At 41.5% G+C, this 23444-nt stretch overlaps 1 protein-coding gene across 1 annotated transcript in view; it reads left to right on the forward strand.

The window, feature by feature from the left end:
- ANKFY1 (ankyrin repeat and FYVE domain containing 1) overlaps nt 1–23444 on the forward strand; it is an 83889-nt gene that overhangs the window by 23554 nt on the left and 36891 nt on the right. Inside the window, exons 3-8 of the mRNA XM_055132071.1 lie at nt 2792–2910; nt 6152–6287; nt 12853–12976; nt 13517–13666; nt 15206–15371; nt 19248–19452. Of these exons, the coding sequence (XP_054988046.1) occupies nt 2792–2910; nt 6152–6287; nt 12853–12976; nt 13517–13666; nt 15206–15371; nt 19248–19452 (900 nt within the window). The remainder of the gene's footprint in view (nt 1–2791; nt 2911–6151; nt 6288–12852; nt 12977–13516; nt 13667–15205; nt 15372–19247; nt 19453–23444) is intronic.

Genomic DNA, 23444 nt, shown 5'->3' on the forward strand with positions numbered 1-23444 from the left:
ATGTGCTGGGGAAGAGGCATCTGGGAAAGAGAAGGGACCACTAAGTAAATGATGGTTGGAGGGCTTGATCGGGATGGGAGATGCATGTTGAAAGTAGACTATGGCCCAAACATGATGACTGCTTAGTACCTGTATTGCAAACCATGACACCCCAAAGAAGAGAGAAAGAGGGAATGTGCCTGCCACAGAGGCTGGGGGGGTGGGGAGGAGGGGGGTGGCGAGAGGGATACTGGGAACATTGGTGGTGGAGAATGGGCACTGGTGAAGGGATGGGTACTTGAACATTATATGACTGAAATGTAATCACAAAAGTTTGTAATCTGTAACTATCTCACGGTGATTCATTAATATAATTTAAGAAGAAAAAAGAAAAAGTAGTGATATTACTAATAGGGGAAATCACTGAGGAACAGCTCAAACCTGGTACCATGTAGAGGATTTAGGGTTTAGCGAAGGTACCAATTTAGGTCACATGCCATGATCAGTGGGCAAGGTAGAGAGCGTGGACTTGATGCACTCGGGAGTGTAGGCCAGAGTGTCTTTGTGTTGTAGGATTCTCATTAGCAAGGTGGTATTTTCGGAAGATTAACTGGTAACATTGTATAAATAAACTTAAGAGATATAAGAGGCAGTGATGTTTTAGTAGATCATCCAAGCCAGAAGTGACAAGGATGAAATTGGTATAATGGTTATAGAATATGGAAAAGAAACATGGAAGGGAATATTCATCGAAGAGAATAGTTGACTTCTAGAGAGAAAAGTTTCAAAATAATTAGGACTTAAGGATCATTCCTGGTGGGGCTTGAGGGACCTTATGGGGTGCTAGGGATCTAACCCTTGTAAGACCCTTACAAAGCAAGTGTGTTACCCACTATACTATCTCTCCTGCCCTGGAAGCTTCCTCTGTATGAGAGCTAGAATTCTTGATACACTTCTGTAATTATGACATACATTCTAAACAATATTTTTGTTTTGGGTTTTTAGTTATACCCAGTGGTGCCCAGGGCTTATGCCTGGCACTCGGGGATCATTCCTGGTGGACTCAGGAGACTGTATGGAGTACTTGGAATCAAACCTGGGTCAGCTGTATGCAAGACAATAGCCCTATCCCCTGTACTATTTATTATTTTGGTCCTCTACATAATATTTTTTTTAGGCTAAAATCTTGTAGCCTACTTCTCCCTCTGGGAGAAACTGGCAAGCTTCTGAGAGTTTCCTGCCCACATGGGACAGCCTTGCAAGCTTCCCATGGTGTATTCATATGCTAAATCCAGTAACAAGCTGGATCTCATTCCCCTGACCCTGAAAGAGCCTCCAGTGTGACATCTTTGGGAGGGCCGAGTCAAGAGAGACTTCTAAGATCTCAGGGAAAGGACGAATGGAGAGGTTACTGAGCCTGCTCGAGAAATCCATGATTAACGGGATTTCGTGATTCGTGATTCGTGGCTAAAATATATCTACATCAAGCATTAGAGGGAAACTATTCATATATCCTTTAAGTCAGTGAGTCAGTTTTAAAACTTTCTTTTTTTCTTTTTGGGTCACACCAGCAATGCTCAAGGATTACTCCTGGCTCTGCACTCAGGAATTACTCCTAGTGGTGCTTGGGGGACCATATGGGATGCCGGGAATTGAACCCGGGTCGGCTTCGTGCAAGACAAACGCCCTACCCACTATACTATTGTTTTGGCCCCTGCTTTAAAATTTTTAATACTTAAAAATTAGTATTTGTGGGTCTGTCCTTTCCAGTATGGTTCTTTAGGGCATTGTATGGTACTGAAGCTTCCCATTGCAAGACCTGTGCTCGAGCTATTGGAGTTATACTTCTGGCCCCATTTAGTAAGCTTTCTTTCTTTTTTTTTTCCTTTTTTTGATTCCCCTCTAATAGTTTTTGCACGTTTAGTTTATAGAGACATTCTGACCTGATAACACTATTATTTTTTTTTAATGGTATAAGAAGTTTTTGCTCTTCTGTTTTGTTTTTGGATCACACCTGACAGTTTTCAAGGATTACTCCTGCATCAGTGCTCAGGGATCTTAGTGGATCCTAGGAAGCCATGCAGTGCTGAAGAGTAAAATTCCAAATCATGCACAGGCCCCTATATTTAGATGTTTATATGTTTTGTTGGGGGTTTTTGTTTTGTGTGTGTGTGTGCGTATTTGGGAGGGTGGTATTAGGGCATACCAGTTGTGCTAAGGGACTATTCCTGACTGTGTGCTCAGGAATGACCCTTGGTGGTGCTCTGGTGGCCATATGCAGTGCTGGGGATTGAGCTGGGTTTGGCCACATGCAATGAAAGTATTTTACCTCCTGTACTATATCTTTGGCCCATTTTTAGATTTTTAAAAATCTTTTTACACCTGTCTGGGCCAAAATGACAGCTCAGTGGACTGAACCCAGGCTTAGTAAACTGAGATCTGGATTTGGTTTTGGCACTACATGGTTCCCCTGTCCCCAATAGGAGCAAACTCAGAGCACCATGCTAGCTTAGTGCTCTCCTTAGAGATACTTCTATGAAGGGATATTTCTGAATGCATTACATCCCATCTGAACTGAAGCTAGAAATTAGGAATAGAAAACAAGCCTGCCAATAGGTTATAAGCAAAAAAAAAAAAAAAAGCATGTTCCATCAGAAAGAATTCAGTGCTAGCGCAGAGGAAGAAATTTGTATGTTTTTTTCTTTGGCCATATGCGTTGTTCATCCCCTACCTACTTATCAGGTATATAGAAATGTAAGTGAAATACATTTAATTAGTTTCCTTTTTATATTTGAATCTTTTTCTTCATTAGTGATCTGAAGATAAAGGTTGGAAGCAGACACATCAGTGCCCACAAGTTTGTCCTGGCAGCCCGCAGTGATAGTTGGAGTCTGGCCAATTTATCTTCCACTGAGGAGCTGGACCTGTCAGGTAAGTCTCCCACTGGTCAAGGACTCAAAGCTGCCAACATAGGGGCTCTGAGGAAGGTCATGGTGTAATTTGAAATATCAGTTGAGGGTGACTGAACTAGTTGATAAGTGAATTACTGACTTATATTTTGGAATATTTCTGTTTAAAACCTACCTACTACATTATAAGTATTTAAATATCTGCAATAATTTATAAAATTCAGTACCTCTCCAGAAATTCTTCTTGTTATAAATGTGAAGTAACGTATAGAAATTTTCTTCTATCCCTGAAAATAAGTCTGCAGTTTGTTTGCTTAAAATTTAATTGTAGCTGGGACTGAAGAGCTAGTACAGTGAGTAGTGTGCTTGCCTTACATCATCACCATATGTCATCCCTGGAGCTGAATTCAGAAGCAGCAATTATTCTAAAGAGGCTTCTTAACCTTTTTCCTCTCTCAACTGCATTTTGCCCGAGAAACCCAGCATAGGTAAGCCCAGCTAGAATTAACTCTGGTTCATTACCTTTTTGATTTTGAAATAAGTTTTGGTTGTGAATTCAGAAATCTTTTACTGTTGCCAAATTTTTACAGCTCCACATTTAGTTAAGTGATTTCATATGGGGTTGCAACCCACAGTTGAAGAAGAAGAATATCTATTTTTTTCTCTTTATGTTTTTATTTTTACATTATTTTAGGCTCTGTGATTTATGATACTGTTAATGATAAGAGTCTCACGCATATGACATTAAAACACCACTCCCTCCACCAGAATGTCTGCTTCTCTCCACCGTAGTCTCAGTTCTCTCCCTATGCCCCCTGCATGGTAAGCTCCTTTCTGGAGACCAGCTCTCAAGTTCTGTTGCCTTTGGCCATTTGTTATTTGCTAACTACGTTTCTTTTTATCCCACATATGAGAGATCATTCTGTGTTTGTCCCTCTCCTTTCAACTAACTTTACTCATTATTATTATTATTAATTATTATTATTATTATTATTATTATTACTATTTTGGTTTTTGTCCACACCTAGCAGTGCTCAGGACTTATTCCTGGTTTTGTGCTCAAGGGTCACTTCTGGCAGTATTTGGGGAGGATCATATAGGATGCTGGGCCTTGAACCTGGGTGTATTCTGTACAGCTCTACCCAGCATAATACTCTTTTCACTCATCATCTTCTCTCACAACTTAATAAGAATACCCATGCTTTAACGTTAAAGAATGATCATTAGTGTTCAGAATTTGTTGTTTTGGGAGGTTTTTGTTTATTTGCTTTTTAGGACCGCACCATCAGTGCTCAAGGCTTAGTCCTAGCTCTGGGCTCTTAGATCTTTCCTGACAGTGTGATGTGACAGAAGTCTTTTAGGTGCCTATGGAGCCTTTCACAGTAACTGCACCACTTCAGAAAGATGGCAGCAATTTTTCTGGAATGTCAACAGTTTGCAGCAAATGGCCTTATTCTCACAGCTTACTTGATAAAGACCAGTCCGTGTATTTTCAGCCTGCTGTTTTAACTTGCTAGGTAGATTGATCTATAGATTTTTTTTCAAATTTAATTTAAGAAAGTTACTTAAGAACTGTGAGGGGAGAGAAAGAGAGATACATGTGAAGAGAGAATACAGGCATCTCCAGAGAAAGCTGAGTACACATCTCGGTTTGAGACGCAGACCAGGCTCCAGGATGGAGAATGAGCCTGCCTCCTTTACATGCAGTGGTTTTCTAGTAGACTTTTCTCTTCTCAACTACACCTGCCTGGATAAGAGTCTGTTGCTAGGGTGTGCATTGTCAGGGAGAAGAACCTCAGACTCTTTATGGTCTCCTTCATAGTTTTTTTTTTTTTTCATACAATGCATGTATACATCTTAAATGTGGCTTCATCTAAATCACGAGAAATTATTATGGTTTTGCATATAAGTGAAAGTATCTTTTTGTTGTTGTTTTTTGGGTCTTACCCAGTGATGCTTAGGAGTTACTCCTAGCTCTGCACTCAGGAATTCCCTCTGGTGATGTTGGGATGTGCCATCACCCCCAGCGCTCTATGTGTCTTGTATAAATTCTTCCATAAGGAATCTTTGTCATATTCTTATCATGATCTTTAGATTCTGTTGAAGCTTAACTGCTGTATATTTTATGTTGAAGAAAGTTTTAAGTAATTTTAACTGATGCAAAAGCATCATTCTGTACAGATACTTTAGTGAAAAATTTGGGTGTTCTTAAAATTGTTTGTTTGCATTTTTGGCCTCTTCACCAGTACATGGGGTCCCCAGGCCCCTGGCAATGCTTGGGTCCAGCAGTATAGAACCACCAGGTCTGTATCTGGTGGTGTTGAGGATCAAACTCAGCTCCTACACTCAAGGCATCTTTCCACCTTTTTGAGTTGTCTTCTCTGCCCCTGAGTTCTTGAGATCTTTACTCATTTTTCATTATTAAAAATAATTCTGTGACCACCCCCTTCCCCTCAGCACTGCAGGAGTAACCCCTGAACAAAAGCCAGGAAGGAATAAGATCTGAGCACTGTCTGGTCCCTCCCCTAAATTGAGTTACACTCTGGCTTGTTTTTCAAGCCCATGTTCTCCCTTGAAAACATACTTCCTCTCTTTCTCTCCCCTCACATCTTTCTAAGTAAGTTTCAATAAAAACTATCTTGCTTCACCAAAAAACAAACAAAAAAACCAAAATGAAACAATTCTTTGCTAAATCTGAGACAAAAAAAAAATCTGTAGCTTAAATTTTTATTTAGCTACTGGTAAGGTTAACTATTTATTTTTTTGAATTGTTTTATTACATCTATTGTCCCTTTTTCCTTCAGATTCCATCTAGTTTAGAATATTTTTTCCTGATTTATTCAAAATATCTGCTGTAGATTTGTTTCCCAGCCACCACCCCTTGCAGAACCTTTAATACTTTCTGGTATTTCAGGATTCAAATCACCTTTTTTTGGTAAGATTGTGTCTGGCGTTTCCTCCCAGTGATTCCCAGCCAGGCAGGCCAGAGATTCAGGGGCCCAAGGATACCCTGCTGCAGTGCCAGGAGGTACCCTGGCCACCCTGGTGGTGCACGGGGGCCTCCAGGACTGTTCCCTGTGATGCTTAGGGACCGTGGGGTGCTGGGCATCAAACTGGGGTCAGTTTCATACAAGGTGGCCATTTTTAATGATTGCAGTATTTCATTGAATTATGTGTACCATTATTTACTTTATTAACCTCAAGCTTTAGGGCTCCTTGAGAAGTCCTAAGTCACCCTAAGTTTCTCTACGTTCTTTCCTCAGATGCAAACCCTGAAGTGACAATGACAATGCTTCGCTGGATCTACACAGATGAGTTGGAGTTTCGAGAAGATGATGTGTTCCTGACTGAGTTGATGAAACTAGCTAATCGTTTTCAGCTACAGCTCCTTAGGGAGAGGCAAGTCACAGCAGATACAGTCAAGCACCTCAGATGGTGGTGGCTGAGCTTTAATTATTCCAAGCTCTGGGAAAACAGCTGCTTCTGCTAATGTAAATAATTTTTGCAAGGTGTTCTTTTTAAGGTGATAGTAAGGAGAGAGTTTTGCCTTCCTTGTTTTGTTTTATCTTGTAAGCTTCATTTTGCCAAGGCTTTACGGTGTTTTCTTTCACTGGTGTATGACCGGAGCTTTTATTGACTTTCTCTGTTGCTCTCCCAGGTTATACAGAAAACAAAATGCTCACCAAATGCTGCGAAGCAAATACCCTTTAGCTTCTGTTGGTGATGTAGCCTCTGAAAGCTTTGTTGCAGAATGCCTTTTTATATTATTTTGTATTCTGCATGTTTGAGGAAGAGGCTTCTGCTGAGTGGGTGAAGGGGTGTGTTCAGCTGTCAAGAGCCACTCCCCCTGTTGTGTTGTCCTCAGAGTTGAGGGAGCTGGAACTTCGTAGAGCTACTTTCTGTTTTCATTGTGCAGTTGATATTTCCCATTTGTTGTCAGTCCATTATAATTGTCCCTGCTGAGTTGACACAGTTAATCTTATTTATTTATTTATTTATTTTTCTGTTTTGGGACCACACCTGATAGTGCTCAGGCCTTACTCCTGGCAATGTGTGGGGTACCATATGGGGTGCTGGGGATCAACCTAGGTTGGCTGCTTGCAAGCCAAGCACTCTACCTGCTGTACTATGGGCTAGAGTACATTTTTACTCTAAGTCCAGTAAATCAAAACACAAGTGAACAAAAGTTTGAAATTTCTAGGTACATGTATATAGATTTAGGGTTACTGAAACTAACTTCACTGTTGAAGTCTTGCTCTTCATTTGGGTGAGTTGGACTGAGTGATTTAGTCTCTTTCCCATTTTTCTGATTGTCTCATCTTTCTTTTGACTTTGTCAGAGTTGCTTGTAGTTTAAATTGCTTTGATAAAAATGCAGGTCGGAATAGTTTAGGTAATTGCAATCTTTGTAGTCCCTGTAACTGTCACTGTCATCCCGTTGCTCATCGATTTGCTCCAGCGGGCACCAGTAACATCTCCATTTTGAGACTTGTTACTGTTTTTGGCATATCGAATACGCCACGGGTAGCTTGCCAGGCTCTGCCGTGCGGGCGGGATGCTCTCGGTCGCTTGCCGGGCTCTCCCGAGAAGGACGGAAGAATCGAACCTGGGTCAGCCGTTTGCAAGGCAAACACCCTACCCACTGTGTTATCACTCCAGCCCAATATATGTAGTAGGTTCTTTAATTAAAATGTTGTTTGTTGACTGATTAAGCTTCCTAATTTTCAGCATTACTAAATGCTCAGTCTTCAGTTGTTCAATGTTAACTTTTCCTTGTTTTCTGTAGCTGCTTTGTTTTATTAGCTGGGATGAAAGATATCTGGGAGTAGATTAAAATACTGGATTTTACAGGGTTACACAGGGCTGGAGAAGCAGTACAGGAAGCAAGGCCTAACACCACATATGGTCCTCCAAGCATTGCCAGGAGTCTTCATGGAAAAGCTTCTTGGCATTGCTGGCTATGGCCAGCCCCTCCCCTCACAAATAGGAAAGAAAAAGGTTGCAGGATACCTATAGAAGAAATTACAGATACAAATATATTTGAGCAAATAGATGAAAGGGCTCTGACACAAATGTTCAAAGTTCAATATAAAGTAGGTTTTGTTTACCTGTGTAACTCAGGGATCCTGGTAGTTTAGGGAATGTTATCAATCAATTTGATAAACTGAATTTCTTTGATACTACCAGGAAACTACTTTTTTAAATTTTATATAATTAATAATGACATAATAGTAGAATAATAACATGAATATGTCATTAACATTGATGATTGTATAGAGGCCAGAAAGATAGTACAACAGGTAGGTCACTTGACTTGTATATGAATGATTCCTGAGCACAGTGCCTGGAGTAAGCCCTGAGCACTGTCAAGTGAGGTCCAGAACTCCATAAAAACAAAAATTGATAATGTATAATTTTTTCCTGATTATAAAATATATGTTCAATGTGTACTATTTAAAATATATAGGATGATATGAACTTAAAAAATACTTAAGTCACTGAATCATCTGTAATTCAACCATTATTAACCTTTTGTGTTTATCCTGTCAGTGAATTTTTTTGTTTGTTTATGGGGATCAAACCCAGGTCTCATGCTTGATAGGCATGCACTTCTCCATAGAGCTGTATCTTGGCCCTCCTTTCAATATTTTTTTCTCTGTCTCTCATTCATATGCATGAGATTAAAACCAGACAGGAGTTTGTGGGATGAGTTTGTGGGATTCTGATTTTGTGTTTTAAAAATTAGGATTGTGAAAAAATAAAAATATGTGGCGCCAGAGAGAGTACAGCGGGTAGGGTGTTTGCCTTGCACACAGTGGACCCTGGTTTAACCCCCAGAATCCCATATGGTCCTCAACTACCACCAGGTGTGATATCTGAGTGCAAAGCCAAGAGTAACCGCTAAGCATTGCTGGGTGTGGCCCCAAAAGCAAATAATAATGATAAAATTAGGGTTGTTATTTTTGTGCATTTGTAATCTAAGATCAAAAACATGTTAACAACAAAATAATTGTCTCCAGAAGAAAGTTTGTCTAGCTATTCTTCATGGGAAGGTGAATAGGGACTCTTTGGCTGTGAGGGGTGTGGGTGGGGTAATATCCAGTAGTGTTCTTGGTCCACTTCCTGCGTGGTGCTTGAGGTGCTTGAGGTGAGAGGGCCAGGGCCACCAGACCTGGGCTTCCCTCCAGCGTGCAAAGCATGTACTTAGCTTGTTGAGCTATTTCTCTGCCCCAGTGATGGGAAAATCTTTATTTTTAAGCAAAACGTCATGTTTTTCCGTTGTAATCATGTTGATTACTTGTTAGAAGTTATCAACATGGTAAATGGCACTAGTTATTCTGAAATTTAATGAAAATTGAAAAGTTGACAATAGTAACAAAACCAAAGCAGTAATCTCATGGTGCAGCATCATGTGGCTTTAGAAAGGAGAGTGCAGTTTTTAAACTCTCAGCATTTGTCTATAAAAATGCTTTGCAGTATCTTCTACAAATATGCTCCTGAGAGGCTGGAGTAATAATACAGTGGGGAGGGAGTTTGCCTTGCACATGGCTGACCTGGGTTCGATCCCCGGCATCCCCTATGTTCCCTGCATGCACATCCAGGAGTAATTCCTGAGTGCAGAGCCAGGAGTAATCCCTGAGCAATTGCCAAGTATGACCCAAAAAAGCCAAAATAAATAAATAGATATGCTCCTGAGATCATATTGTGTGTTAGTATGTTAGTATGCTGTGTGTTAGTGGAAAGCCCAGTGACAATTGTCATTGTAAACATGGTAAAATTTCATGTATATGTAAAGAAGACTTTTTTCCTGGAATTTTCTGACTTCGTGTGTAAAGTCAGAATGACCTGGTCAGACATTGATGTTTTCTGGTTTGAATTAGAAAAACTAGTGATACAGACTGCAGAGGCTGTTAACATTAATACCTTAGTTGTTAAAAATGCTACTGTTTTATTTTATTATTTTGTTTTCATGGTTTTAGGTCACACCTGGCAGTGCTTAGAAGTCACTGCTGGCTCTGCACTGAGGAATTACTCCTGGCAGTGCTCGGGGGACCATATGGGATGCTGGGGATCGAACCCCAGTGGACTGTGTGCAAGAACTCTACCCACTGTATTATCACTCCAACCTGTTGCTATTTTAGTTACTTAGGTATTGTTGCAGTTAATTTAAAGTTTTGAATTGAGAGCCAGAACAATAGTATAAGGCAAGGCGTTTACCTTGTGCATGGTAAGCCCAAGTTTGATGCCCGGCACCCCAAATGGTCCTTCAAGCCCACTAAGAGTGAGTGATCCCTGATCACACAGTCAGGAGTATGCCCTGTGCACCACCAGGTATGGCCCCAAAAGCAAAAAAAAAAAAAAAAAAAGATAATAAAAATTAAAAAGTGTTGATTTTTTTTTTTTAAGGATCTGGGGGAGATGATTCTTCACAGCATTAGAACTGTGTCGCTTAAAAATGAAGTACTTGTCACCAGGAAGGTAACTCATAGGCTAGGAGCACACTGGAGGAGCTAGATATAGCCCATGAGCCCTGCTGGATGTGGCCCAAGAACAAACAGAGAAGTACATCAGCATAGGTCTAGGAATATTATAAGGTGCCTGTATTGACCACTAGATGGAGAAATAACTCCATGATTCTTGCACCTGGCCTAAGACGGTCTTTATAAAGTTTTTGAGATTTGTTCCTCATTCTTTCCAGATATTTGTTAGGTTTATCCTTTCTTGAACCATATCCCCCTCCCTGTTACCTCAAGTGATATATTGGTTAAAAGCGGGATTCATTCACTAGGCATTTGTTTTTTTTTTTTTTCTTTTTACGTCACACCCAGCGATGCTCAGGGGTTACTCATGGCTCTGCATTCAGGAATTACTCCTGGCATATGGGATGCTGGGAATCAAACCTGGGTCGACTGTGTGCAAAGCAAAGGCCCTACCCACTGTGCTATCGCTCCAGCCCCCCTAGGCATTTCTTCTTCTTCTTTTTTTTTTTTTTTGGATTTTGGTTTTTGAGTCACACCCGATGATGCACAGAGGTTACTCCTGGCTCATGCACTCAGGAATTACTCCTGGCTGTGCTTGGGGGACCACATGGGATGCTGGGAATCGAACCCAGGTCAGCCGCGTGCAAGGCAAATGCTCTACCCGCTGTGCTATTGCTCCAGCCCCATAGGCATTTATTCTTAATAATAATTCTAAACCCCATTTGGGCTCTCTTCACCCTAGAGAAGCCAGTGTTCTTTCTTAAACGTTATCTTTCCCATTCTTATTTATTCCTTCCTCCTCATCTCTAAATAAAACTATTTTTCTTCAGTAAACAAAACTCGAGACTGGAGAGATAGTACAGCTGGGAAGACTATACACTATCTCCTATAGTGTTCCATCTCCGGTACCTTTTATGGTTCCCCAGAGTCCCACCAGGAGTGATCCCCGGACACAGCCAGCAGTAAGCCCTGAGCACTAGATCAAAAACCAAACAAACCAGCCATTTATATTAACTCTTCTTTCATGCTAATTTCTTTTATCATGTAGAATTAAAAAAAAATTTTTTTTCCCCATTTTTCCCTAGTAAAGGAATTTCAGGCCCTAGAGAAATGGAAGGATAGGAGAAGAACCTCAAAGTAAGGGCATACCCTATTATGTAGTCCTTCTTTGTTGTAGTAGTTTGTTGGGGGGCCACATTTAGCAGGGCTCAGGTATTACTCCTGTTTCTATGCTGAAGAATCATTCTTGGAGGTATTCAGGGGATCATAGGCAGTGCTGGGGTTCAAATCCTGGCTGGCCACTACCAAGGCAAGCTTCTACCCAGTGTGTACAACCTCTCTGGTCCCTCTAGGTGACATTTAAAGTGGGCTTTTAAAAATAATCTTAGGGCCAGAGAGATAGTACAGCAGACCTTGCATGCAGCCGGTATGGGTTTGATTCCTGATACCTAAATGGTCCTTACACACTGCCAGAAGAGATCCCTGAGACCAGAACTAGGGGTAAGCCCTGAGCACCACAGGTTTACCCTGTCCGCCCTCTCAGAAAAATTACCAAAATAATTAAGGACTGTGGATGTGGATCAGATGTTAGAGCACATACCTTGCACGTTTGAGGCCTTGGGTTAAAGACCTATTAATCATGTCAGGGAGATAGCTCAGAGGGCTGGTGTGCTGCCTTGCATGCTGGAAGCCTGGGTTTAGTCCCTCACCACATGGGTCCCCTGAGCACTGCCAGAAGTAGCTCTTGCGCACCACTGGGTATGATCGCAAAACCAAAATCAATAAAGGACCACTTTATTGAGTTATAGAATTATATGTACCATATAATATATATTCCATATGGTTCACCTTTTGGAAGAACATTGAAGGCGATGGTAATTTAATGAGGCATGCCTAGAGCTGTTAGTTCTAAGCTATACCCATTACATAAGAGTTGTACTTAGTAGGAACTGTTAATCATTTCTCATACAAATAAATAGTAAAGCACTAAACTTTTCTCATAAAATTGTGTATTGATCGAGTTTCTTTTGAATAGTTTAAAGTCAGTTGAGGGCCTATACTTTATATGCTTATTATCACATTTGGAATCTGATCAGGGCAATATAATGAAATACGAGTTAATACTTTTAAAATATGGCAGTTCAGCTAAAATTTATTCAGGGGCTGGAGAGATAGCACAGCGGGTAGGGCGTTTGCCTTGCACGCGGCCGACCCGGGTTCAAATCCCAGCATCCCATATGGTCCCCTGAGCACGGCCAGGGGTGATTCCTGGGTGCAGAGCCAGGAATAACCCCTGTGCATTGCCGGGTGTGACCCAAAAAGAAAAAAAAATAAAATAAAATAAAATTTATTCATAACTATTTGGATTACCTTTAGTATGATAAGTTATACTGTATATACCAGTCAGTATACAGACTTTTGGGATAGTTTATTTACTAATATATTTATCCTAATATTATTTATCATTGATATTCTTTTTTTTAGATGTGAGAAGGGTGTTATGTCCTTGGTAAATGTCAGGAACTGTATTCGCTTCTATCAAACTGCAGAGGAGTTGAGTGCCAGTACTCTGATGAACTACTGTGCAGAAATTATTGCCAGTCATTGGGTGAGTGAGAGACTTAGGGTGTGAACAAAGCTTCTCCCTGGAAGTCAGCAGACCTGGTTCCACCGAAATAGGAGAAATAGAGATCTGCAATAGCAGAGGCCGGCTGTGACTCAGTGTTGTGAATTGAGGAAGTTATGATTACTTTATTTGCCATCTTGGAAGGTTGAAGTGAGCAAAAAATTCTGCTCTCATGTTGGAGGGCTCCTAATGACTTTGTTTTTTACTGTTTATCAGTACTGTTTATGCTTAACTGTCTCACTGAGAAACACAGTAATATGTGGTCAAGAGTATAGGTTTGGGAAGTAGAACTCTTAGTACTAGATCCCAATTTGACTTTATTAACAGTGTGATCTTGGGCAAGTTATTTAACCTCTTACTTTTTGTGTTTCTGTGCCTGCCTCATGGGGGCTTTGTAGGGATTAAGTGAATTGGAAAATGTTAAGACCTTTAAAGTTGAGACTGGCACATTTTCAGTGCCTACTAAATGTCAGCTGTTTGACATCCAATCTGTTTGCTTTTCACTCTTATTTTAATCTTTAGGATGACTTACGGAAGGAGGACTTCAGCAGCATGAGTGCTCAGTTGTTATACAAAATGATCAAATCCAAGACTGAGTACCCCTTACATAAAGCTATCAAAGTGGAAAGAGAAGATGTAGTCTTCCTTTATCTAATTGAAATGGACTCACAGGTACCACAACTGCTTTTCCATTTTTCATACCTTTCCCCAAAAGTAAACTTTTCTCATTTTTTTCTCTTTAATGCACCTTGCCCTCTTCTGAACTATTATTGGCACTGTCTTTAAAATTACACTTTTTCAATAATAGTGGGCTTTTCCTGTCTTACTCCTCTGATTTTTTTCCTACTCCCACCTATTGTCCAATTCTAAAACCACATCTACATTTTAAATTGTTACAGTAATTTTAAATTGTTAGCAGTAATTAATTTCCAGGATCAGAAAATCTGTTTTAGTATTGTTCTGCTGCTGTTAGTAATTGCGGCAAACCTAAAGGTGTTAGACAAAAACATCTTGCTAGGTGTTTTTGGCTTTTGTTTGTTTGGGGACCACACTTCGCTATGCTCAAGGCTTGTTCCTGACTCTGCTCATGGATCACTCTTGGTGGAGCTTGGGGAATCATAAGAGGTGCTGGGAATCAAACCTGGCTCAGCCACATGCAAAGCATAAAATGTTATAAAATATATAACATTTTATATATTTATAAATAATATATATGAGGATACATGCTTTTTTTTTTTTAAGACATTTTGGATTGGGGATAGGTGGGGTGGGGGCTGATACTTACCCTGTCACATGGCCCTGGGAGAAATATAGTTGCTTTTAACAGAGTGTGCAAGATGGAGGTATAGTATGTTACATCCTTGGTGTCAGTGTGTGGGAAAGACATTGAACTGTTAGGAGATTAGCAAGTTCTAAGTCTCTTAAAGACATTAGCTGTTTCCCATCAGGCTCTATGAACGTCTACCTTGATGTTCTAATAGCACATGTGTTTGCATTTGCTCTTCGGTTCTTTTTGTTGTTGTTTTCTGGGGGAGATTTGGGGGCTTCTCAGTGGTGTTGGGTCCTCCAGGGCTATACTGAGTAGTGAGCAGGGAGGTTGCACCTGCCCAGCTTGTGCTCCAGCCCTTAGAGCTGTTTCTCCAGTGTTACGTCTTGGTTCTTGTCTTCGCTGGTGTTTGTGTCTGCTCTGTGCTATCTGTTAATTCTGTGCTTTCTCAAAGGATACATGTCCTGAAGAAGTGTTTTAGTTCAGTTAAATTTGGGGATAAAGTATTGTTATAGCCCCAAGACTGGACATTTGTGTGAGATGACACTTAATGGAGGCTTGATCTCTGGCACTGCATATGGTTCCTCATTCCTGAGCATAGTCATGAATAGCACCTGAGCACTGCTGTTATGGTCCAAAACCCCCACCCTGCACAAAAAGAGAGATGACACCTAAGTGGTTAAAGTGAGAAAACTGGGGCAGGAGCAGTACAGTGTGTAGGGCCCTTGTCTTGCACATGGGTGGCCTGGGTTCAATCCCTGGCATCCCCAGCAGTCCCCGAGCCTGCTAGTAGTGATCCCTGAGCACAAGAGCTAAGAGTAAGTCCTGAGCACCACTGGGTGAGAACCCAAAAAGCAAAAAAAAAATTAAAAATATAGTGAGAAAACTGAAAATCAGTTCTATTTTCTCCTGAGTGCTCATTTACTAGTTTTTCTTTTGTGTAGCTCCCAGGGAAACTGAATGAAGTGGATCATAATGGAGATCTTGCCTTAGATCTAGCTCTTTCACGAAAACTAGAGAGCATTGCCTCCACACTGGTTAGTCACAAGGCTGATGTGGACATGGTGGACAAGAATGGCTGGAGCTTGTTACATAAAGGAATCCAAAGAGGTAAGACATTTGTTTTTATGCTTTCCTCTGCTATATTTATATTTTTGTCTAAGTAATGTTTTTTGTGGGTGGAGCTGGGGGCCACACCTGGCTATGTTCAGGGTTCTCTTGGCTGTGTGCCCGGGAATCACTTCTGGTGTTCCAGAGACTATATGTGGTGCCAAGGACTGAACACAGATCAGACAAGATCTGCAAGGAAAGCACTTCACCTGAAGTACTATCTTTTGGCCTTGTCTAAGTAATTTTTTTAAGATTCTCTGGCACTATTCAGGATTTTCTTAAGACTTTTGGAATTTGTATTCACAGTCTGTATAAATGAGAATTTGTGATCAGTGTGTCAGAGGAGGGACTAAAGAGTTACTACCTCTGTGGCTCATGAGATAGTACAGTGGGTAGGGTGCTTGCCTTGTATGAGGCCGACCTGGGTTTGATCCCCAGCATCCCCTATGATTCCCTGAGCACCACCAGCAGTAATTGCTGAGTACAGATCCAGAGTAACCCCTGAGCACAGCTGGGTATGGCCTCAAAACAAACAAACAAACAAAAAAACCAGAAACAAAATTCATTGCTTCTGCCTTATTTCTAAGTTGTCCGTAGTGTCAACAGGGCCTTCCAATTAGACATTATTATACATGCTATTATCTTGCTGCAGTTTTGAATTGCAGTTGGAATTCAGAAGTTGCTCCTTCTTTGGAGAATATAGTTCCTTCAAACACTGCAGATTTGCCCAGCCTTTCTGGGAAAGGTTTGAATATAAATATCCTTCCAACCCGTGTGTTAAACTGTTAAGCTTGTTGGCTGATGAAGAGGAAAATTTTATTCATCATTGGGAAGGAAGTCCTTAGAGTATATTGGTGTCAAGAGCAGATACATTTTTTCCCAAGCACCATTCTCCACTGTGCAAAGCCACTGGGTTCTTAGCACTGGGTACGTGTTCATGTAGGGAAAGTTTCCACCACATAGAGAATTATTCTTTCCCATACTATTAGTGTCTGTGATGTTTATTTTGGAAACAATTACTTGTTACTAAAAAACAACCTCAGGATTATATTTCTTTCCTCTTAGGGAGTTGAATTCTTATGTTTGATGAACAAACATCTTTGACAATTTATTAAATATTTTGGTGATTGCTTAGTTACAGGAATTGCCAAGAATTGGTGAGGCATTTTTGATGATTGTTTTCAGACACTTAAATCTTTGACTTTGAATTAATCAGATTTGCCTGCAAGCCTATGAATTAGTGTGGGTGTGATTAACTTGAATGATGCTAATTTGGGAGATTATAGCCTTGTGGAATGCACGAAGCACTGGCATTGAAATTCAGTTAAACTAAGTATTTTGTTCTACTAAATCCTGGTGCTCCAAATACGTTGTGGCCTTGAATCGGTCAGTCATGCTGCCTCTCCTTTTCCTCATCTATAAAGATGACCTCATTTTTTCACTGTTAAGAGAATCAGAGTATTCCTAGTAGCATACCTAATATGGTGAGTACCAGCCATTTGGTAGGATCAAGCCCTCGTCTCCTACCAGGCCCCGGAGTTGGAATGCCATCACCAATTCCAGTTCTTCTCAACATTGTTTTGACAGTTCCATCTCAAACTTGAGCTTTAGTCTGTTAGACCTCCCCAAATGGTTTAATGAGTAATATACTAGGATTTAGCTGTTAACCTTATTTTAATGATAGAATATTTAATGAAGATCTTTATTAAGATATTTTGCTCTTAATAAAGACATGTGTTAGAATAAACTAATGGTGAATGGACATCCTAATACCAAGTATAAATTAAATAGCCAGAGGGATACCATCTTCTCTGACTAAGTGGATCAGAGCAGTAAGATATATACTTGTTTATATTTTTTTAAGTTTTGGTTTTTTTTTTTGGCTTAATAAAATTAGCCTCATTTATTTCTTAAATATGAGATTCCTTTATAACATTTTCTAATGTTTGTGTATGCCATCACTGATAGGAACAGCATGAAGTTTCTGTTTATATTATCTTATATTCTGTTTATAATGGGCAATGAAAAAGAATAACTTATGTTAAAAAGTTTCACTAGGGGGCTGGAGTGATAGCATAGCAGGTAGCCTTGCACGCAGCCGACTTGGGTTCAGTTCCCAGCATCCCATATGGTCCCCCAAGCACCGCCAGGAGTAATCCCTGAGTGCAGAGCCAGGAGTAACCCCTGTTCATTGCCAAGTGTGACCCAAAAGCAAAAAAAAAAAAAAAAAGTTTCACTAAAAATTATAAGTGGATTTTCTAAAGATCTCAGTTGTTACATTAGGAGTACTTTTAATGTGAATGAGTCATTACAGTAATGCCTCATTTTCCTGCCAGTGTCAATGAATGGAGTAGGTGAAACTTTTGGGGTTTTGAGTTTGTTTTTTTTTCTGGAGGCTACATTAGATACCCTGGGGTGTAAGGGCTTTCCCTGGCCTGGTGTTTGGGGGTCACTTCCAGCAGTGCTTAGAGACTCATAAAGTGCAGGAGATCAGACTTGGAGCTTTAACATGTGTCCTTCGAGCATAGCACTGTGATCTTCCCAGCCCTAGATGAAACTTTCTGCATGCAGGGTGGGTGGAGGGTAGGCAGGGGGTTGGGCTCTACCCAGCCATGGTAGGGGGCTACTTCTAGCAATGATTGGGGGATCAACTGTTGCTGGGGCTCAAAACTAAATTGACATATGCAAGACAAGCACTTTAATCCCTGTGCTGTCTCTCAGGCCTTTAGATGGAACTTATAAGTATTGTATTTTATTATTTATTTTTTTGAAATCCCATTTTTTTTTAATTTCTTTTATTTATTTATGTTTTAATGGAGCCGGGAATCAAGTCCAGGCCTCACGCGTGCGAAATCCCATTTTTTTTTAATTTATTTATTAGTGAGTCACAGTGAGGGTACAGTTACAGATTTATACATTTTCGTGCTCATGTTTCCCTCATACAAAGTTCGAGAACCCATCCCTTCACCAGTGCCCATTCTCCACCACCAATAAACCCAGCATCCCTCCCACCCCCCATTGAAATCCCATTTTTATTGAAAATTACTTAGAGGGATGCATGGGGAGAGAAAGGGAGGAAATTCGAGTTCAGGAGAGAACACGGGCTTCTCTAGAGTTGAAGAATCAAAGAGATAGAGACCAGCAAGTGAGATACGTGTTCTAGGGAGAGTATGGGCTTGAAGAACAGGCCATATTTTGTCTTGTTTTGAGATGATAGAGATCAAACACACAAAGCAGGCCACTGAGTTATATCCCACATACTTCCCTTCTTTCTCACCTCTCACATCATTCTCAGAAAGTGGATTTTTTCCCCCCCATCATACCTAGTGATGCTCGGGGGTTGTTCCTGGCTTTACATTTGCTTGGGGAACTATATGGAATATTAGGATCAAACTCCAGATGGCTGCATGCAAGACAAGTGCTCTTACATGCCTTACTGTTGCTCCGGCTCCTCTCAGCAAGTTTTCTTCAATAACAACAACTAAAATTTGTGTAATAAATTAGATATGGCCTAACTCTAATAGGAACCTGTACACAAGTACAACAGATTAAGACTGAAATCCATGTGTTTGGTAGGAATCTTAGAAACCTTTTTAAGAACTGCTTGCTAGGAGAGGACTTTGAAGAGAGAAGCTTGGTATTCTTGGCGATTGAGGTAAGGGGGCAGGGTGGATAATGTTAGGTAATGAGAAGTTAAAGGTCTTTTGAACTAGAGTAAGTTACTTCATGATCTGGATGATGAGTTTCTACTTAAAAATATCCGTCTCTTGGTTGTCCCTCTTTATTTGTAGTTCTAGTGCTTTTTTTAGAAAACATTGGTCAGAATTGTTTGTCCTGAATGCTGTCACATGTGACCATTTCTTGTTTCTTTCAAAGGAGATCTCTTCACTGCCACTTTCCTTATTAAGAATGGGGCCCTTGTCAATGCTGCTACATTGGGTGCCCAGGAGACACCATTGCACCTTGTAGCATTATACAGCTCAAAGAAACATTCAGCCGATGTGATGTCTGACATGGCACAGATTGCGGAAGCTCTGTTGCAGGCTGGTGCCAACCCCAACATGCAGGACAGCAAGGGCAGGTAAGTTGGGAAGTAGATAGCTCTTAACACTATTCTCAGTTTGGGGGATTTATTTTAGGCCAGGGGAGGAAAGTCCCCTGGGGGAGAGTTGACCCATATGATGCTGGCTCGTCCAGCAATTTGACTTGGTGGTTCATGACAAGGGCCCTAGGGTCCATTGCGGCACTGCTTGGGTCCTAAGGTGCTGGAGATAAGTCACTCTGACAGAGCTGCACCTGGTCATGCTTGGGAGACCATATGGGTGCGAGGACTAGGACTGGGATCAGCAGCATGCAAGGCTTGTGCCTTATCTCATCTACTATGTGCTCCTTTGTTCTCAAGGGTTATTATGGGGCCAGAGAGTATAGAGGTTATAGCATTGGCCTTGCACCCCAGTGACCCTGATCCAGTCCACAGCTCTATATATAGTCTCCCCAGCATCACATACAGTAAAGATCTTCCTGGCACCACATATGTCCCTGTCCCACCAGTACCCCCATACAAGCAGCACTGATTCCTTGGTTCAGTTGAACAAGTATCATCACAAGTGGCTGATGGCGTCCCCTGAATACTTCTAAATACCTCTAGGGCTCATTCCTGAGCATGGACCCAGGAACAGTGCCTGAATTATGCCATGTGTGGCCTCCCTGTCTCATTTGTTCTTCCCAACCCCCACCCCAAAGGTGATTTTATGGAACACACAAACTGGCAGACTTGAACTTCATGTTCTTTTTGTTTTTGTTTTGGGACCATACCCAGATGTGCTCAGGACTTATTCCTGACTCTGCACTCAGACATTACTCCTGGCGGTGCTCAGGGGACCATTTTGAAAACCAGGATTGGCTGTGTGTAAAGCAAGCACCCTGCCTGCTGTTATATCTCTTTGGCCCCATACTTCATGTTCTTTAATTCAACATTATTTGGTTTATTTATTTTATGTTAACATTTATGGTTTTGATGTACAGTTACCACCTCACCACCACTGGAGTGCCCAAGATCCTCTGCCAGTGCCCTTAATGTTACTTTTAGTCCGCCTCATCATTCTTTTTTGTTTTTATGCACTGCCTCCCAAATGGTGATCAGGGCATCCAGGGCCACTCCCTGTGATTCTCAGCCAGCTGAGCCAGTAGTTTGGTCCTGGGGACTGAAGAAGCAAGGCTGCTTGGCCTCACAGTGCCAGGGACTAAACCTGCATCTGGGACATACCTTGTTTGCCCCTGTATTATTTTGCTAGCCTTCAGTTATAAAAATTGGCACAGAGCTATGATAATAGTGGGTAGAGTATTTGTCTTGCACACAGCTGACCTGGGTTTTTTTTTTTTTTTAAAGGTTTTTTATTTTGTTTTGTTTTGTTGTTTTTTTTTTTTTGCTCTTTGGGTCACACCCGGCAATGCACAGAGGTTACTCCTGGCTCATGCACTCAGGAATCACTCCTGGCAGTGCTCGGGGGGCCATATGGGATGCTGGGAATCGAACCCGGGTCAGCCACGTGCAAGGCAAATGCCCTACCCGCTGTGTTATTGTTCCAGCCCCTGACCTGGGGTTTGATCCCCAATACCCCATATAGTTCCCTGAGCCAGCCAAGAGTGATCCCTGAGCACCACTAAATGTGGCTCCCTAAACAAAAAACAAAATAAATTTGGAGAGGACCAAGAAATAGTATAGTGTGTGGGGCACTTGCCTTGCACACAACTGACCCAGGTTTGATCCCTAGCATCTCATATGGTCCCCCAGCCCACAGGAGTAATTCCTGAGCACAGGGCCAGGAGTAAGCCCTGAGCTCCACTGGGGGTGGGAGTGGCCCAAAAAAACTTTTTTGATTGGAGTATTTGAGTTTGTTTTGTTGGGGAGTGGTCCTTGGGTGCTTGGGGATCTCCATCTGGAGGACCGTGCCATGCTAAGATCAGTATCACTGTTACTATCACTGTCATCCCGTTGCTTATCGATTTGTTCAAGCGGGCACCAGTAACATTTCTCATTGAGAGACTTATTGTTATTGTTTGTGGCATATCCAATACGCACGGGTAGCTTGCCAGGTTCTGCCGCGCAGGCTCGATACTCTCGGTAGCTTGCCGGGCTCACCGAGAGGGGCGGAGGAATCGAACTCGGCTTGGCTGCGTGAAAGGCGAACGCCCAACTGCTGTGCTATCGCTCCAGCCCAAGATCAGTATAAGCACTTATATTGAGCTGTCTGTCCTTCAATTAAAGCTTTATTTATTTAGACTTTTAGGCCTCTCCTGGCAGTGCTCAGGGGTTGCTCCTAACTCTATGCTCAGGGATCAGTCCTGGTTGTTCTCTTGGAGCCATAAGTGGTTCCAGGGATTGAGCCCAGGCTGACCACATGTAAGACAAGTATCCTAAAGACTGTACTATGTCTTGGGTCCTCCATTTAATTTTTATTCATATCACAAACATTGTACTAATGATAATTCAGTGAACTGATAGACCTGGCGGTGCTCAGGGGACCATATGGGATGCTGGAATCGAACCTGGGTAGGCTGCGTGCAAGGCAAATGCCCTACCCGCTATGCTATTGCTCCAGCCCCCATCATTGTAATTCTTTTTGTTTTGTTTTGTTTTTGGTTTGGGGCTATAACCACTGGTGCTCAGGACTTGCTCCTGACTCTGTGTTTAGGGATCATTCCTGCTGGTTCATGGGGGATCATAACAGGGTACCAGGGATCAAATCTGGGTGAGCCACTTGCAAGGCAAGCACCCTACCTGCTGAACTGTTCTGGCCCCTGTGATTTATTTTTATACTCTTGCAAATCCTCTAAAAAATTATATTTCTATGTAACTTCAAACACTGACAAGAAAACTGAGGTGGGGTAATGGGAAGCAAACATGGAGTAAATGGGAAAGGAAACATTAACATTATTTGTTGTAAACATGTTAGCTCGGTCTAGAAGAATAAAGGAAAATATATTTCTGTAAAGCTATACTGTCAGTATTGGGAAGTAGATTTGCATGATAATAATAAGCAATTTAATAAGATAGCTGTTTATGACTCTCAGTAACATGAAATTAGGGGCTGGAGGGATAGCACAGCGGGTAGGGCATTTGCCTTGCACGCGGCCGACCCGAGTTCGATTCCCAGCATCCCATATGGTCCCCTGAGCACCACCAGGAGTAATTCCTGAGAGGAGAGCCAGGAGTAACCCCTGAGCATCGTCGGGTGTGACCCAAAAAAGAAAAAAAAAAAACCATGAAATTACCTTATCCCCCCTTGGAAAAAAATCGTGTCCTTTTTTTTTTTTCTTTTGTTGATTTTTTTAATTTTACAGCAGTGTAGTACAGCCTGGCGGTGTGGTCACCTGGGAGAGCAGTAGCTTTGGGGGTCTCTGGGCTCTGTAGTGGCAGTCTGCTCCAGGGTGCTATAAGGCTGAATGAAAAAAAGAAGAGCATTAAATGACATTTTAATCTGCTCCTACTTGTTACCACTCGAATGTATTAGAGTAAAACAGAAAATTATGGGAAGGAAAAAAATAGTTCTGTGTGGTGTTAGGGATTAAACCTGGGTTTAACATACACAAAGCACATGTTCTGCTCAGCTATAAGCCCTAAGAAAAATTATTTTTAGGGACCAGAGCAATAATACAGGGGCTGAGAAGCTTGCCTTGCTTGCTGCTGGCCCATGTTTAATCCTGGACACCTCATTTGATACACCAAATATGGATGTGTCCCCCAAAAGCCCTAAAAATTCTTTTCAGGATTCTACAGGACAGTTACAAGAATTGCATGTCTGTGGTAGACGTTTTATTTTATTTTAAATTTTGGGCCACACCCAGCAGTGCTCAGAGGTTACTCCTAGCTCTGCATTCAGGAATTACTCCTGGCAGGGCTCAGGGGACCATTTGGGATACCGGTGATCAAATCCAGGTTGGCTGCATGCAAGGCAAACATCCTACCTGCTACACTATTGCTCTCGTCTCAAAAGTGCTTTTGGAGAGCTTTTTATGTTTATTGATTTTTGTCCTTTTTGCCACTGAATAAATGGTAATGTACTAGTAATT

This window comes from Sorex araneus, chromosome 3, assembly GCF_027595985.1.
Source record: "Sorex araneus isolate mSorAra2 chromosome 3, mSorAra2.pri, whole genome shotgun sequence".
Classification (NCBI taxonomy): Eukaryota; Metazoa; Chordata; class Mammalia; order Eulipotyphla; family Soricidae; genus Sorex; species Sorex araneus.